The following is a 17337-nucleotide window of genomic DNA, read 5'->3' as shown; positions in this document are numbered from 1 at the left end:
GCTCAGATGTGTCTTTTTGCCTTGGCTTCCCTCTCTTGTCTAACTCTCTGTCCTGTGATGGCACACTTGGTGTGATTCTCTGGCTTAGGACTGTTCACTGGAACTCTAAAACTGCTTTCTATGTGAGAGCTTTTTCAGATTCCAGCTTCTCCTCCGCCACCTTGAAAATTGTCTTCCAGATCCAAATTATAACAAAGATTCTTCTCAATTTACAGAAAAGTATACAATTTATTCATTATTTTTAATTAAAAATTATTATGAAGTACTTGTACAAAAGGGTTTCTACTTAACATGTGAGTATGTAAGTATAAGACATGGGTATGAAACCATGTAAACAATATACATGATGCAATTTTACTATACATTTATTAAATCTATGTATGTATGTGTGTATGTATGTATTTATGGACAGTACTGGAATTTGAATTCAGGGCCTTATAATTTCCAGGCTGGTGCTCTACCACTTGAGCCACACTGCTAGTTCTGGCTATTATTTATTTATTTATTTATTTTTGTTGTTGGTTGTGGGGCTTAACTCTGGGCCTGAGCCTGTTCCTCAGCTCTTCAGCTCAAGGCTAGCGCTCTACCACTTGAGCTACAGTGCCACTTGAGATAAGAGTTTCAGGGACTTACCTGCCTGGGCTGGCTTTGAACCAAGATCCTCAGATCTCAGCCTCCTGAGCAGCTAGGATTACAGGTGTGAGCCTTCAGCGCCCAGCCTGGCTATTTATTTAGTTTGTGTGTGTGTGTGTGTGTGTACTGGTACTTACTCAAGGTTTGGGTACTGCCGTGAACATTTGTGATCAAAGCTAACAATGTACCACTTGAACCACAGCTTTACTTCCATCTTTCTCATTTTTTTGGTGGTTAATTGGAAATAAGAGTCTCATGGACTTTCCTTTTCCTGCACCAGCTGGTTTTGAACTGTGATCCTCAGAGCTCAGCCTCCTGAGTAGCTAGGATTACAGGTATGAGCTACTTGGACCCCACCTTCTAACTTTGACTTAAGAAAATACCCATCTTTTCTTAAACTTACATTTTTAGGTACAAAATCAGATAACTTTTTTTTATTAGCATTGTATTAGTTAATACAGAGTGGATTTTACTGTGACATTTCCATTTATATATACAACGTGTTCAAATCAATCTCATTCCCTTTAGCAGTCTCCCTACCTTTCTAAAACTATTCCAGTAAGTCTCATTGTTCTATTTTCATGAATGCTGTTTTTTTCTGTAGTTTGACAAATTTCTTAAACTTTAAGCTTAACTTCAATTAAATTTAAGATGTGAAGTTAACTTTAGTGGTATAGAAGATAAGGAAGATGATAGAGAATTAATGTGTGCTGGCCCATTAGGGATCAGGGATTAAGGTTTAAGGAACCCTTTACTTGGTGCTAGACTACCTGGTCTTGTATCACTTGTGCTCTTGATGGTATTTTTGATGCTCTGATGCTAGTCAATTAATCATTGCTACACTTCACAGGGATTTATAAACGATTTCTTATATTAACTAAAGGTTTGATTCACATAAAAGCACTAGTTGTTTTAGTATTCTCAGTTTTCATGGACATTAACCTCTTCAGTTAAAACTTTTCATCTTGGAAAATGAAACTGCTATCATGTGGTGGTTCTTAATTTTATTTATAGCATGATCACTTAGTTGAGAATTAGCTTTTGGCTGCTGTGACTTTAGCAAAAACCCTGGGCACATATAGAGGCTTTAGAGTCAGATGGACCTGAGTTTGAATCTTGGCTTTATCGTTACCAGGTCCGTAACCATTGGAGAGTTACTTATAAATATATGTTTTCTTATCTTTATGATAGCATAATAATATATACCTCAGGTAAGTTGTATGTGTGCGTGCAGTTACATGTGCTCACTTCATAAGGATAATGAAGATGAAAGAGAATATGTGTGAAGTTCATGGACATATGTTCCCTTTGTCTCTGTGCCCATTTTAAAATTTCATTTTATGTCACAGCTGAAAAGAAGATCATGTAGACACTTCTGGACACTTTACATCCATTCCCTTGATGTAGCAGGTAGTAGTGTGTCCTGTCATTTCTAAAGTTAGCACATCCATTTCTTCAATGTCACATAACTATTGTTAGATCTTTAGAATTTAAACATTTAGTTTTTATGCTGACTTTGTATAATCAATAACTGGAGGGAGGGAAGCCAGATTAAATGAATGAAGTCTTTTACTTGTAACCTTTAGTTTTCCAGGGGACTGGGATCTGGAAAATAGTGTTTTGAGGGTTAGCCTAGTAGAAAAGGCTGTGGGACTCTATCTCCAAAATAAGTGGCAAAAAGAGGACTGGAGGTATGGCTCAAGTGGTAGAGCACCAGCCTAACAAGTAAAACCAAGCAAGCACTAGGCCTTGAATACAAACGCCAGTACCACAAATAGGAAAAAAAAAAAAAAAGGAAGCCCAAGCTATGTATCACTTCTTATTTACTAGGTGGCTAGGGGCAATGGTGCTTGCATTTACCTTAAAGTACTGTTAGATCTTTCTGTTAAAATTGCTTGCCTTTTTTTGTTTGTTTATTTCTCCAGCCTCTGTTCCATGCCTAACCCATCTTTGTCGTTTGGAAATTCGGTCCAGCCTAAAACTAGAACACCTTCGATCTGACAGTTTTATCCGTCAGTTACCGCTTCCCACAAGTCTACATAATTATTTGCTCTATGAAGACGTTCTGAGGAGGAACGAGGTTCCTGAACTGGCAACTATTCATGATGGAGAAATCAGTGAAGCTAGTTGAAACAGCTCATTTCTTACTCTGGAAGCTATCAAGACAACAGAGCCATGGAGTACAGATTATTCATGACTTTGTAGTCATAGAAGATAGGTTTTGCTTATGTGATTTGGTTAGGTTTGGGGGTTAGTAATAAATATGAATGTTTACAATGGGCTTCTCAGTAAAAAGATATTGTAAGTTTTATTTGTATTACTTTTTGCAGTTTCATTTCCAGTTACACTTTGTTGTAATATTTATTTCTACTTTATTCTGAACTCTGCTGCTTCTTTTAGTGCTAGACATGGTGCATTTCCACCTCTGTTTCATGTTCACCTGGTGCTTGCAACCAAGAATAGAAAGCATACACTGCACCAGAGTATGAGTAACTGCACTTACTATTTTATTTGGGGATGATTATCTTGTAAGTGATCTTACCCTGTTGTTGTATTCTGTTTTCACTTCCTAATCCAGTTACTTGATACAAGAATGGTATTCGTTACCTTTTCACATGTAAACTCAGGGGATTTTTTTTTGCCACTCTTGGGGCCTGGGCACTGACCCTGAGCTTCTTTTTGCTCAAGGCTAGCATTCTACCACTTGAAACACAGCACCACTTCCAGCCTTTTCTGTTTATGTGGTACTGAGGAATCGAACCCAGGGCTTCATGCATGCTAGGCAAGCACTCTACCACTAAGCCACATTCCCAGCTTGGAATTTTTTTTTTTTTTTTAGGATTATAGATCAGTTGTATTGCTGATCCCTCTTCCTTAAGTTTTTTATTTTTTTTATTTTACTCTTTGGCAAATTATGTCACATTGGTGTGATCTCAAAGACATGTTCAGTTTAAAAAATATTAGATCAGCTGGGCAGCAGTAGCTCATGCCTACTCAGGAGGCTGAGATCTGAGGACTGCAGTTCCAAGGCGGCCCAGGCAGGAAAGTCCATGAGACTCCTATCTCCAATTAACTACCAAAAAGTTGGAGAATGATGCTGTGGCTCAAAGTGGTAGAGCATTAGTCTTTAGCACAAAAGCTCAGGGTCAATGCCAGGCCCTGAGTTCTAGCCCCAGGACTGTCACACACAAAGAAATATTAGGTCAGTTTTAGGAGCATTTTACCACATTTGGGATATTATTAAGAGAGGAACATTTCTGTGTCACCATCTTTAAAGAAAGAATGGTGCATACTTCAGAGTTACTACCAAATATAGCAATCAGGCTCTTTTCAGCTCCACAATCAGTGAGCAGCTTTGTTCCCATGAAGCATTTATTGCCAGTTTTAGTAATAGTTTAGTGGTTTTCTTTTATAATCTAGATGGTTTATCAAACAGTACATGAAGACCTCATAATCCTAGGTTAATGAAGGACTGCGTCATGAGTCAGTCTAAGTCTATAGTCAGAAAGTACCAAACACAGAATTAAATGAGCCTGATTAGAGATCGTGGAGACTAGCTTTGAGAGAAAGATAGGAGAGCATTGCCACCATAGACAACTGGACAGCTAGAGATTGGTCCAAAGGAAGCAAGTCTCTTATCTTGTTCTTACCCTGTGGTTGAAATAGATGGAACAGATCACCTAGGTCCATCTCAGATCGTCCTTCACTGTTCTGACAAAAGTCATGAGGACAACATTGTTAAGATCCAAAAGAATGGCTGGACTCTTCTTCACTTTAGGAATTTCCTGTGGGGTGAACGTAGAATTGGAATATATGTGTACAGGTGGCAGAAGTTTAGCTGTTGAGAACCAGGTGGCAATTCTGGTAACTTAAAAAATTCCAAAATTCCATGTAGTATTTAAAATGTTGCAACCTTTATTTTTTAAACCATTATAGCTCTCAGTTTTTTCCTAGACCAAATGTACCTTGAATGTTTCAATCTTATGTAGTTTGTTCATATTTGTATGTTTATATATGTAATAAAAACTCAAGTATCCACAAGTTCGTGTTGAGCTCTTCATTTTGAAGATGTGAAAATCAATACAGATGATCCCTGAGTGATAGTCAACTTTGCAGTGGGACAGAACTGACATATATTTTGCACTGTTTAGAGCTTTAACCTTTTCCTGGGCTAGCAACATGCAGTGTGGTCTCTTTAGGGTTCTGAGCATTGGCAGCTTCTAGTCAGCCATGTGACCATAAGGGTAAAGAGCTGACACTCTACAGTGCAGATATGTTTAGTAGATTACATGAATTAAATACATTTTCAACTTAGGACATTTTCAACTTACAGTAGTGTTTTAGAAACCTTTAAAAGCTTTTGGTATTTAAGTAATTACTATAGTTTGGATTTGGAGTGTTAAAGGCATGGACCCCAGTCTGTGGCACTATGGAGGTATAGTAGAACTTTAAAGAGATAGAACCTAAAGGAAGAAGTTAGGTCACTGGGATGTGTCCTTGAAGGTAACATTGGGACTTCCAACTCTTTCTGTCTTTTCTTCCTAGCCACTATGAGGTGAGCAAATCTGTTCCACCAGTGGTTCTCTACTATGTTCTGTCACATCACAGGCACAAAAGAATTAAGGCTAGGTGCCAGCTACTAATCCTTGTTACTTGGAAGGTGGAGATTAGGTGGATCCTGGCTCAAAGCCAGCCTGGGGTAGCGGGGAGGGGGGGGGTGGGTAGGGAAGGGATGGGAAGGGGAAACAAAGGAGGAGACAATGCTGGATAAGAAATGTGGTTGTCATGTCCAAAACGTGCTTTACAACATCGGTGGGGGGGGGGGAAGGGGGGGAAGGGGAAGGATTGGGGGGGGGGGGGGGGGGGGGGGGTGGGTAGGGTGGAGAGGAGGAAGTAAGACCCTATTTCAACTAGTAGTTGACCATAGAGATGTGTGCCTATCTTCCCAGCTATGTGGGAGATTGAAATTGGGAGGACTGCAGTTGTAGGTCGTCAGCCTGGGTAGATAAGGTTGTGAGATTCCATGGCAACATAGAAGACTGGACATGGTGGTAAGATTCTGTCATTCTAGCTATGATAGGATGCCTGAATAGGATGATTGTGATTCAGACTGGCACTGGAAAATTGTAAGGCCCTATCTCAAACAAACAAAACCCAGAGCAAAATCGGGCCTGGTTCAAGCATGATTCAGGCATCGTATGAAGCATACCCTAAGTTCAATACCCAATACTACCACCATCCAAATATATATGTAAATCAAACCATCTTCCTAATTTATACATTGGTCTATCCTTTTGTGTGAATGAAACCTGCAATTGAGCTAAGGCCATGAGTGATTGCAGAATCGGAATTGGTAAGAATGAAAAGAAAACGGACCATTTTCTGTGCTGATTCTTTTCTTAAGAACATACAGTCCTTCCTTACCATTTGTAAAGGAAAGCAGAGAATGGAGGTGAGTCCTTTGTGAGCCTGCTTTTAGTCATCTGGCTTCTGTCTAGAGTAGTCACATAATTGCGTGTCTTGCATTACTCTAGGATTACTTTGTATGGTATGTGTTTCTAATGGAGGAATTTAAACTAGCAGTTGTTGCAATGAAGAGCCTTGTCTGCATGGTTTTTCTGTTTCTTGGCTTCTTCTGCATAGCACTAATAGATGAAGCAGAACAGGTGGTAATTGCCACTGGCGCACTGAGACTTGTGAATAGCATCTGTTTATGTCTCTTTTACCATCAAATGGTTAGCATCCCCTCTTCACTGCTTTCCTATGTGGATGATAAAGTCTATCATGAGTCATTATAAGGTGCTAATTTACACTCTTTTTACCATGATGAAACTAGTGAAGAAGAAAGTCCATCTGGTGACTTAAATAAGACTGTGGTTTGAACTGAATAATTCACAAGAAGGTACAACAGTACTTCTGAGGTCATTATGGATTATTGGTCAAATAATATGTGCCAAAGATAGCAATCTCAAGCCTGGATGTGTTTTCTTAGATGCATTAGTTAATACTGTAAAATCTAGATTTTGGTTTTGACACAAAATTGTATTTTTTATTATTTTAATTCCTAATTGCACAAAATGTTTCAATTCAATACACTATTATATCAATAAAGTGTTCAAATCTTTATGGTCATTATCTTGCTTGTGATTATTTGGTTTTAGTAAGCCCACTCTTAAATGTCATACTGTGGTATTTGTTTATGTGTGTTGTAAATGCATACTTACTATTTAGTTAGTTAGTTAGTTAGTTAGTTGGTCGTGGGGCTTGAACTCTGGGCCTGGGCACTGTCCCTGAGCTCTTCAGCTCAAGGCTAGTACTTTACCACTTGAACCACAGTGCCACTTCTGTCTTTTTCTGTTCAGGTGCTGAGGAATTGAACCGAGGACCTCATGCATGTGAGGCAAGCACTCTACCACTCAGCTACCTTCCCAGTCCCTCTTTTCTAATCTTTGTAATGATAAATTTCAAGCATAAAAAATAGAATATTACATAATGAACTAGTTCCCAACAATGACCTCCCTCCTATTGGCATTTTAAAGCAAATTCTACAAGTAACATTTGTAATACTTTAGTATGCATTCTATAAGTTAAGAACTCTCTTTTTAAAACTAACAACAATATCACCACATCTTCCTAAAAAATTAATAAGTACTTTACTAATATCTACTCTTAATTTTTTTTTTTTTTGTTGGTCGTGGGTCTTGAACTCTGGGCCTGGGCACTGTCCTTGTACTCTTCAGCTCAAGGCGAGCGCTGTATCGCTTGTACCACAGCACCACTTCTGGTTTTCTAGTGCTTTATTGGAGATAAGAATCTCACAGAGGGGCTGGGAAGGTGGCTCAGTGGTAGAGCGCTTGCCTTGCATGCCTGAGGCCCTGGGTTCGATTCCTCAGCACCACATAAGCAAAAAGAAAAAAGCTGGAAGTGGCGCTGTGGCTCAAGTGGTAGAGCGCTAGCCTTGAGCTGAAGAGCTGGGGGACAACGCCCAGGCCCAGAGTTCAGGCCCCATGACCGGACCCAAAAAAAAAAAATATCTCACAGAGTTTCTTGCCCAGGCTGGCTTCGAACCTCGATCCTCAGATCTCAGCCTCCTCAGTAGCTAGGATTACAGGTGTGAGCCACTGGCGCCCGGCCTCTACTCTTAATTTTTAAAAAATGTTTCACTCCAGATCTGAAAAGGATTTTTAAGATGTGATGTTTGGTTGAAGGCTTTGGATTACTTTCCATCCTATTTCCTCCCTCTCACAAAGGAAACCAATTTATAGTTTGTTCTTTAATTTATTTTAAACATAAACATATGTTTTCAAAGTGGTTCCTTTGTATACAAAATTTCTTCATCTTGCTGAGAAGTTTTTGTTTTGATTTTGTCACTATATCCTGATGATAAGTCCATAAGATGGAATACGAAATTGTTATAGTAATTTATAGGACTTGCCCTCATTTATTTATTTATCTATTTATTTATTTTGTCGGTGGTGGGTCTTGAACTTGGCCTGGGCACTGTCCCTCAGCTCTTCAGCTCAAGGCTAGAGCTCTACCACTTGAGCCACAGCACCACTTCCAGTTTTCTGGTGGTTAAATGGAGAGTCTCATGTACTTTCTTGCCCAGATCTTAGCCTCCTGAGTAGCTAGGATTACAGGCTTGAGCCACTGGCACCTGGTTTCATTTATTTTTAATACATGATATTACTCTACTGTGAAGACATGCAATAGATTATTCAACATTTCTGCCATTGGTGGGCCTTTGCCAGTTTAGCCTTGGGAAACTTCTAGAAATGTTACAAGGTAGGTAAGTGCAAGTTGGGTGATGGTGGCTCATGCCTGTAATCCTAGCTACTCAGGTGATTAAGATCTGAGGTCCTGGTTTGAAGCTAGCCCACACAAGAAAGTCCATGAGTCTCTCACATCCAATTAATCACAGAAAAAGCTGGAAGTGCTGCTGTGGCTCAATGGTAGAGTGCTAGCCTTGAGCAAAAGAAGCTTAGGAACAGCACCCATGCTCAAAGTTCTAGCTCAAAGACAGGAGGGAAAGAAAAGGTAAGTGAATAGAAATTTGCTAGATACGTTTATTAGTAATGAGTGTAATGAGAGACATCAGAGTGGCAATAAAGTTTTCAAACTTCAACTATTTGTCAATCTCAGGTGAATATAGTTATTGCTTGTGTTTGTGATGCTAAGGATTAAACTCAGGGCCTGACAAATACTAGGAAAGAGCTCTATGCTAAACCCTCAGCCTATCAATATATATAGTTGTGATTTCTCTTATGAGCAGATGTTGATGGGAAGGATAGATCTAGATGACTGTCTGGTACCCCAGCTTTTATTAGAAAAGCCATTTTTCTTACCAAATCAAGACATTAATTAATATTACATTTCTATAAGCTCTTTTCTTTCCCATTTACCTGTCTTGAATTCTGTTCTTACATAAACTGTTCTAATGATAATATATATGTATATATATGTGTATATATATATATGTGTGTGTGTGTGTGTATATATATATATATATATATATGTTCTGATACCTGACAATATCAGCTCCTCCTTCTTATTACCCTCTTAGGATTTTCTCAGCTATTTTTCCTTGTTTCTTCCTGTAGATAAACTTTAAATAATTCTTCTAGCTCCAGTAAAGAGCTTTATAATATTTTCACTGGGATTGTGCTAAATTTATCAACTAATTTGCTGAGACCTAATTAACATTTGTGAGATACGTCTTCCTTTACAAAATCAAGATATGGGTCTTTTGTTCTATTTTTAATAACTTCTAGTTATCTAGAGCAGTATGGAATGCTTGCTTGACCCAGTACTTTAGGTCCAGCCTGGGCAACCTAATGAGAAACATCCTTTAAAAAAAAGATACCCCGGGGGCTGGGAAGGTGGCTCAGTGGTAGAGCGCTTACCTTGCATGACTGAGGCCCTGGGTTCGATTCCTCAGCACCACATAAGCAGAAAGAAAAAAGCCGGAAGTGGTGCTGTGGCTCAAGTGGTAGAGCGCTAGCCTTGAGCTAAAGAGCTGAAGGACAGCACCCAGGCCCAGAGTTCAGGCCCCACGACCGCCCCCCCCCTAAAAAAAGATACCCATTAAACATACCCCTACCCCATGCAATGTGTTAGAAGTAGCAGAGCCTAGGGTTATAAAAAGCAATCTAAATCTGTTGTGTTTCTCTCTCTCTCTCTCTCTCTCTCCTCTTCATTTTTGGCATATTGTGAGGAAGATTAGTTCACAAGTAGGGATGACATTCACGTATTCTGGCCAGTAGTTACAGTTAAGCATCCAGCCCGTGTCCAGTGGCAGTCATTAGACATACGAATTAGCAAGTTTTCAGAAGATTGTAGAAGATTCTTTTGAAAAAGCCTGGCGCCAGTGGCTCACGCGTGTAATCCTAGCTACTCTGGAGGCTGAGATCTGAGGATCACAGTTAAAAGCCAGCCTGGGCAGTAAAGTCCATGAAACTCTTATCTCCAATAAACCACCAGAAAACCAGATATGGTGCTATAGCTCAAGTGGTAGAGTGCTAGCCTTGAGCTGAAGAGCTGAGGGACAGTGCTCAGGCCCAGAGTTCAAGGCCCATGACCAATGCCCCCCTCCCAAAAAAAACAAAATTCTTTTGAGTTGATGCAGCCAGTACTAACTGAAATAAATCTGAGTTATTCCCACTAATTCTTGCCTACTTTTGAGCAAAATTAAATGCTTCCACTGTGCTAGTCTACTTCTTGAATGTTTTTTTGTTTGTTTGTTTTTGGGGTCCGGTTGTGGGGCCTGAACTCTGGGTCTGGGCGCTGTTAAAGCAACTGTAATAACATCGAGCATCTATCATGCAATTGAGACTCTTAGTCACCATTGTAATTTCAAGCACATTCCAGACTTTATACATTTATATACACACATAGTGCACTTTTTAGATAATGTGCAGTGCTCTTGTCACATCTAATAATTCTGTCATGCTTACCACACTAAACTTTATCATAATACATTTTAAATATTTAATACTTATTTGGGTTAGAATCCAATTAAATCCCATATATTGCAATGGTGTTTTTTGGATTAGAATCCAGTTAAATCCCGTGTATTACAATAATTAATGTTTTTTCCCCTTACTTGTTTGAGATGGGGATTTCACTATGTTGCTCATGCTGGCAACACAGTGAGGTAGGCTCAGGCCATCCTCTTGGCTCGCAAGTAGCTTGGATTACAAGCACATGCCACTGTACCTGGCTTGTTAATATTCCTTTTAATTGTAAAAATACTTCTAGGTATCCCAACCTTTTCAAAGGCTTACGTTTGCCTGGCATTAGGAAAGTTGTAGAGGAAGCTAGATAGCTTGAAATAAGTTAGCAGACTGAAAAAGATGTGCATATAAAAACACTATGAAACAGAATAATATGATAAGAATTGGGTGAGTAAAATACAGTAAGATTTGAGAGAAGGAAGAGAACACTTTGATCAGCTTTGAACTATAGAGGCTGCAGTGTTTACATTGTCCTATACGAGTATCTTTTTAAAAATTACACTTTGGTTATCTGTAAGTAATTGTTTAAAGGAGAAGGAGTTACTCTTCAACAAATCACTTCTACCATTGTCCCCCATACCTCCCAACTCTTTTTCTCAGTTTTCTTAATTTCATAAGATATGCCTTGACTATTAAGACTGCATTCTTCCTGCTCCATCCCCCATTCCTCTTATTTTGGGCTGCTGTAACAAAATACTATCAAACTGATGACTTAACCAAAATACAGTTCTTAAAGCTAGGAAATTCAAGATTAGGTGCTGGCAAAGTTACGACGACCCAGTTCCTCAGTCTCAGATGGCCTCTTTCTTTCTGTATCTCCACATGGTAGAGAGACAGAGTGTGAGCTCTTGTTTCTCTTTTTGTAAGACCACTAATTCATTCATCATGGTTCTATCCTCATAACCTAATTCCCTTACAAAGGCTTGATCTCCGAATACCATTGCACTGGGGGATAGGGTTCCACATAAGAGTTTGGTGAGAGGACACAAACATTTACACAGTAGAAGCAGGACAGAAAAGAAACAAAAATAAAGAATGGGTTCTTCCAAAGGACTCCATACAAGTCAAAACTAATGTCAATGTAAAGGGTAGATTTGAGCCTCACCAAGTAAGAACAAAGAGTTTGAGCCAAAATGAGCTAGCCAATCAAGGAGAAAATACAAATGCCAGTGGCTCAGAACCAGTGCTCACCAAGTGTACTTAGGGATCTGGTTTTACATATTAACAAGATGGTTATTCTGGAATATGAGAAACTAGGGTTCCTTGGCACAAGCCAAAATTTTCTTAAGAAAGACGCAGAAACACAACAAACCAAAGAAAGTTTGGATAAATGGGATTACATTAAATTGCAGAGCTTCTGCATGGTAAAGGACAGAGCTAGCGATCAATAGAAAGCCCACAGATTGGGAGATCTTCACTAGCCATACAACAGACAAGGGTCTCATATCTAAAATATACTTAGAACTCAAAAATTAAATCCCCTAACAACAAATCCTTAAAGAAACAACCACCCATTAATAAGTGGGCTAAACACTTAAAGAGAGACTTCACCGAAGAGGAAATAAGAATAGCCAATAGACACATGAAGAAATGCTCAACTTCTCTAGCTATAAAAGAAATGCAAATCAAAACAACATTGAGATACCACCTCACCCCAGTTAGAATGGCTATAATCGGAAATCTAATAACAATAGATGCTGGAGGGAATGTGGCCAAAAGGGAACCCTATTGCATTGTTGGTAGGAGTGTAAACTTGTTCAACCACTCTGGAAAGCAGTATGGAGGTTCTTCAAAAGACATAGAGCTTCCCCATGACCCAACAATCCCACTTCTGGGCATTTACCCAAATGATCACAAACAAGGCCATACTAAAGCTACCAGCACAACTATGTTTATTGCAGCTAAGATAGGGAACTAACCCAGATGTCCCTCAATAGATGAATGGATCAAGAAAATGTGATATATATATTAAGTGAAGTAAGCCAGGCCCAAAGAAACATAGGTCCCATGGTTTCCCTTATTTTCAATAACTAGCATACATCTAGGATAATCTTACTAGACAAGCAGAAAAGGTCAAAAGCTATGTACATATGACCATATAAGATGATGCTAAGTGAAATGAGCCCCAAGATAAGGACACAATAGATTTGTTTTTGTTGCTGCTGTTTTTAATGTACTATGTGACTTTTTTTGTTTCTTTTGTATGTTCTTCCCCCATTGTATAACTTCTGTTTTCAGTGTATTTGATATTGCTGTCCTGCATCTTATATATACATTTTTCTAATTTGGGGAGAGGAAGGGAAATAACAAAATGTTGAAACAAGGATATAGGTTGACCCATTGTAACAATGATATGTACAAGACACTATGTTGAAAATGAACTTTAGAACTTGGGGGGGGAGAGGGAAGAGTTGGGGAGGTGAGGAGGGAAGGGATAGTAGGGGGAAAACAAAGGAGGGGGTAACAATGCTCGATAGGAAATGTACTCATTACCTTACTCATGTAACTGTAACCCCTCTGTAAGTATCTTTGCATTAAAAAATAAAAATAATATATATTTTTACAAAGATCGTTGTTTACTGTATTGGTTGGCAGGAATAGCACTGGATGATGCTTATGTTAAATATCCTTAATAAGAATTTTGGTTAGGAAGAAGACATTCTTCAAGTTATTTGTTATTCTGTCAGTATGTCTTAGTGGAACTAAGCTGAAGCACTTAAAAGTTGAACTAACCAGCTTGTGAGACTTTGTAATTTAGGAGTGTGTAATTGTTGTTTTATACCTTTGTCAGCCAGGGTCACTAGATTACAGATCTCCCTTCTATTAATTATGTCTTCAGCAAGAAGGCGAAAGAGAAAAATCTGTTTTCATGATCCTCTTAGAACTGCACTTGAGATTATTATTGATCTTAGCAACAAGTTTGCACTTTTATTTTCATCATTTTTAGCTGCCAAGCTAAAATAATTTGCATCATAAACTCAGAATTAGCAAAGAGGAATCATTTAACATGAAAATTTTACTTTGGGGGAATTGGGTATAAGGATAGTTCTGCTGTAAGAGGAGTAACCAGAAATATTTAAGGCTAATATTTCAGACTGAGGTGGAAACCTCAGCAGAAAGTAGTTTTGGTCATTCAGTGTTAGTGGTTTTGTCACTGGATGCAGGTGAAGGTTTGAGGAGTTTCCCTTGAAAGTCAGGGATGCTTCACTTAGGGTCCTTGACTTTGCTCACAGAATAAGAATTTCTGGACAAGTCATAAGGGTAAGAAAACTTGGTGGAGCTTTATTGAGTGAGTAAGTAAGCAGACAAAAAGTAGACAAGCAGAAAGGAGAAGGCACCCAGAATGTGGGTGCTCTCAAAGGGAGAGGGAGACACTCCTCTTCGGCTGTCAGGAGTATTTATATGGTAAAGGCAGAGAATCCAAAGATAGGTGTTTTGCTCTAATGACTCTTGGTATTATGCTTTCTGGGTTCCTGGATGCTTGGGGCATTTCTTCCAGGTAAGAATGCATCCTGACATAAAACAAATGCTTATCCTTAGCTGAGGAAGGTATCCTGTTGTCTTTCTTAGAAGCAAAGATAGTGCTTCTGTGTTTCTAGATACCATGTTTCTGAGTTGTCTTAGCCAGCTTCCATTTTCCTTCATTTAAGCTGCCTCAGTTCCGGTTTGGGGTAATGCAGGACCAGTATTAAGCTTTAGTGTTTTTTTGGTTTGCAAAAAAAGTTGCAGAGAATATTGTTTTTGACAATCCTCTGACTACCTCTCCAGAATACTTATAAAGCTAAACACAATTCTTTTAACTGGTTTACAGGGCAATTTATTCAGTTTGTCTTATTTTAATCCCCTCAAGAGTCAATGTAAGAAGTAGGGGTTATTTATGAGCTGTGACTAATACCTAACTAATCGTGATGGACAATGGCTGTTTTCCATTTAAGAGCTACTTGAGGAAGAGGAAAGGCCTTCAGTGGTCAGTAGGGCATTACAAAAAAGCCTAATAAGCTGCTTTTACTACTTTAGTAATAAAATGCAATGGCTTGTGAGACATACAACTGCATAAAGTGTATTTGAAGCAATTTGGGGGTCAGAAAGGAAGATTTACATGTGTAATTATTTTGTTGATTGAAAATGAACAGCTTGCTTTTTTTTTTATAAAATATGTAAGAAAGCATGACTTTGTTGTTTTTATATGTTACAAATCTTAGGAAGATATTATATTGGTGGTGGTTTCAATTCCAGGGAAATTATTCTGTGATGATAGTTTTTGCATCAAATGGCATGGACTTGGGAGGGGCTCAGAGAAGGAGTGAAGTGCAGAACTCTAAAAAATAACTTGCCATCAACTGGTCATCTCTTGTGAGACTTTGTCAATAGTTTATCCAGGTTCTGGAGAAGTTTAGGTAGTCAGAACTTTTTTCTAGGATGTGTGAATCCAAATATGAATGACATCAGGTTTGTGGCAACTTGCACAGTTGTTGGCTGGCACCTTAATTTTATCTAAACGGCAGAGTGTAACTGACCCATTAATTTGTTCTGTTTACTTTTCTGTCATAACTGCCCTCCCCAATTAAAATTGTTTGACTTCTCAAAAGAGTTTTCTTTACATATTATCTTGTAAAGTCACTTTCATGTTTGTATTAACTATATATCATACCACAACAAATTACCGCAAATTTAATGGCTTAAAGCAACACACAGTTCTCATCTCATGATTTCTGAGGGCCAGGAAGCTGCATACAGTCTAGCTGGATCTTCTGTTTCATAGTCTCACAAGTTTGTGATAAAGGTGTTAGCCAGGAACAGCATGAACTTGAACAACAAAAAAGGAACCCTGTTGCACCGTTGGTGGGAATGTAAACTAGTACAACCACTCTGAACAGCAGTCTGGAGGTTCCTCAAAAAACATAGACCTTCCCTACAACCCAGCCATAGTACTCCTGAGCATATAGCCAGAATATCACAAGCCAGGATATCCTAACGACACTTGTACATTCATGTTCATTGCTGCATTATTCATAATAGCCAAATTATAGAAACAGCCCAGATGCCCTACAACAGATGAGTGGATCCAAAAAATGTGGTAGTTATACACAATGGAATGTTACTCATCCATTAGAAAAAATAATATGATGTCATTTACAGGGAAATGGATGGATCTGGAACAAATCATGGTAAGTGATGTAAGCCAAGCTCAGAAATACAAAAGACACATTTTCTCTCATATGTGGAAGCTAGATCTAAAATACACTTTGACATGAAAAATTATGCAGATCTCTAGGCATTCACACACAGGGAGTCTATGTATGTCGGATCATATAATATTTATCAACATGAACTCCAGGAAATGGAAATAAGAAAGAAAAGAAAGATGCTGGCCAGGGATGAGGTCTTATCTGACAGCACAGCTGGGGAAGGTTCTGTTTCAAGGCTCATGGGGTTGGTAAGAACTAAGATCTAGTTTCTTACAACCCGTTGGACCGAGAGTCTCCTTTACTTGCTAGCTGTTGGTCAGAGGCCACCTTCAGTCTTGATTAGTGGTTGGCTTGTAGCTATACTAAGATTTTTGCTACTCAGTTCTTCCTAAACATGTGAATATACAAGTATGAAAGTCAAGAAGGCAATAAGAAAAGTCTGCTAACAACTTCATAGTCCCTACTGTGTTTCCTAACACAGTAGAAATGATAACTCTGCGTTAAGTTTTTGTCACTGTGACAGGTACCAGAAAAAACATGAAGTTAAAGGGATAAATATTTATTTTGGTTTATAATTTCAGAAGTTTCAGTTTTATAATTTCAGAAGTTTTCAGTCAGCTGGTGCTATATCTGAGGACTTGAGGTAAGGCTGACTATCATGACAAAGAGCATGACAGAGCAACATTGTTAACCTTATAGTGGACAGAAGGAAGAGAGAGCGAAAAGCAGTATAAGGCATAATTTTCTAGGGCAAGCTCTCAGTGACCCACTTTCTCCAACTAGGAGAATAATAATAATATCACCTAAAATAATATAACCTTTTAAAACTGTATCACCTCCCATATAGCATTGCAAGCTAGAAAGGAAGCATTTAATACATGAAACATTTTCAAGCAATAAAAACTCATCACCTTTTCCCTATTCTATTGTTAGTCACAGGTCAAAAGAAGATTAAACAAGTTAACTACCAAGAGGTAAAAAAAAAAAGACTCTGTTATAGTATCTCTGTCATAGTATTATTTTATTCACACTAACATATATTTCTTTAGAAAGTTTAAATAGTATGGATATCTCATAAAAATGCCTCTAATCTACTCACCCATAGAATTAAAAAAAGTAATATTTTGGCAAATATTCCTCTATTTTTTCTATTATACATAACATGTATATATTAGCTCCATGCAGTTGTACAATCTACCGCAGCACCCCCCACCCCCTCTGGGTCCTGGGGCTCAAACTCTGGGCTTGGGCGCTATCCCTGAGCAACTTGTTGTTAAAGGCTAGCACTCTACCACTTGAGCCACAGTGCCACTTCTGACTTTTTCTGTGATTAATTGGTGTTGAGTCTCTTGGATTTTTCTTTTCTTTTTCTTTCTTGCTTGCTTTTCTTTCTTGCTTGCTTGCTTTTCTGCCTTTCTTTCTCTCTTTTTCTTTCTTTCCCTTCCTTCCTTCCTTCTTTCCTTCCTTCCTTCCTTCCTTTCTCTTTCTTTCTTTCTTTCTTT

The 17337-nt window shown here is 38.6% G+C and overlaps 1 protein-coding gene across 1 annotated transcript in view; it reads left to right on the top strand.

Annotated features, from left to right (window-relative positions):
* The window catches only part of LOC105986891 (ankyrin repeat and SOCS box protein 3), a 125894-nt gene extending 122966 nt beyond the window's left edge, over window positions 1–2928 (top strand). The window contains exon 10 of the mRNA XM_013018018.1: window positions 2559–2928. Coding sequence (XP_012873472.1) covers window positions 2559–2764 — 206 coding nt within the window. The 3' untranslated portion in view covers window positions 2765–2928. The remainder of the gene's footprint in view (window positions 1–2558) is intronic.
* Window positions 2929–17337: the final 14409 nt, after the last annotated feature.

This window comes from Dipodomys ordii, unplaced genomic scaffold (genome assembly GCF_000151885.1).
Source record: "Dipodomys ordii isolate 6190 unplaced genomic scaffold, Dord_2.0 Scaffold37, whole genome shotgun sequence".
Taxonomy (NCBI): domain Eukaryota; kingdom Metazoa; phylum Chordata; class Mammalia; order Rodentia; family Heteromyidae; genus Dipodomys; species Dipodomys ordii.
This window is presented reverse-complemented; position numbering and strand designations above follow the sequence as displayed.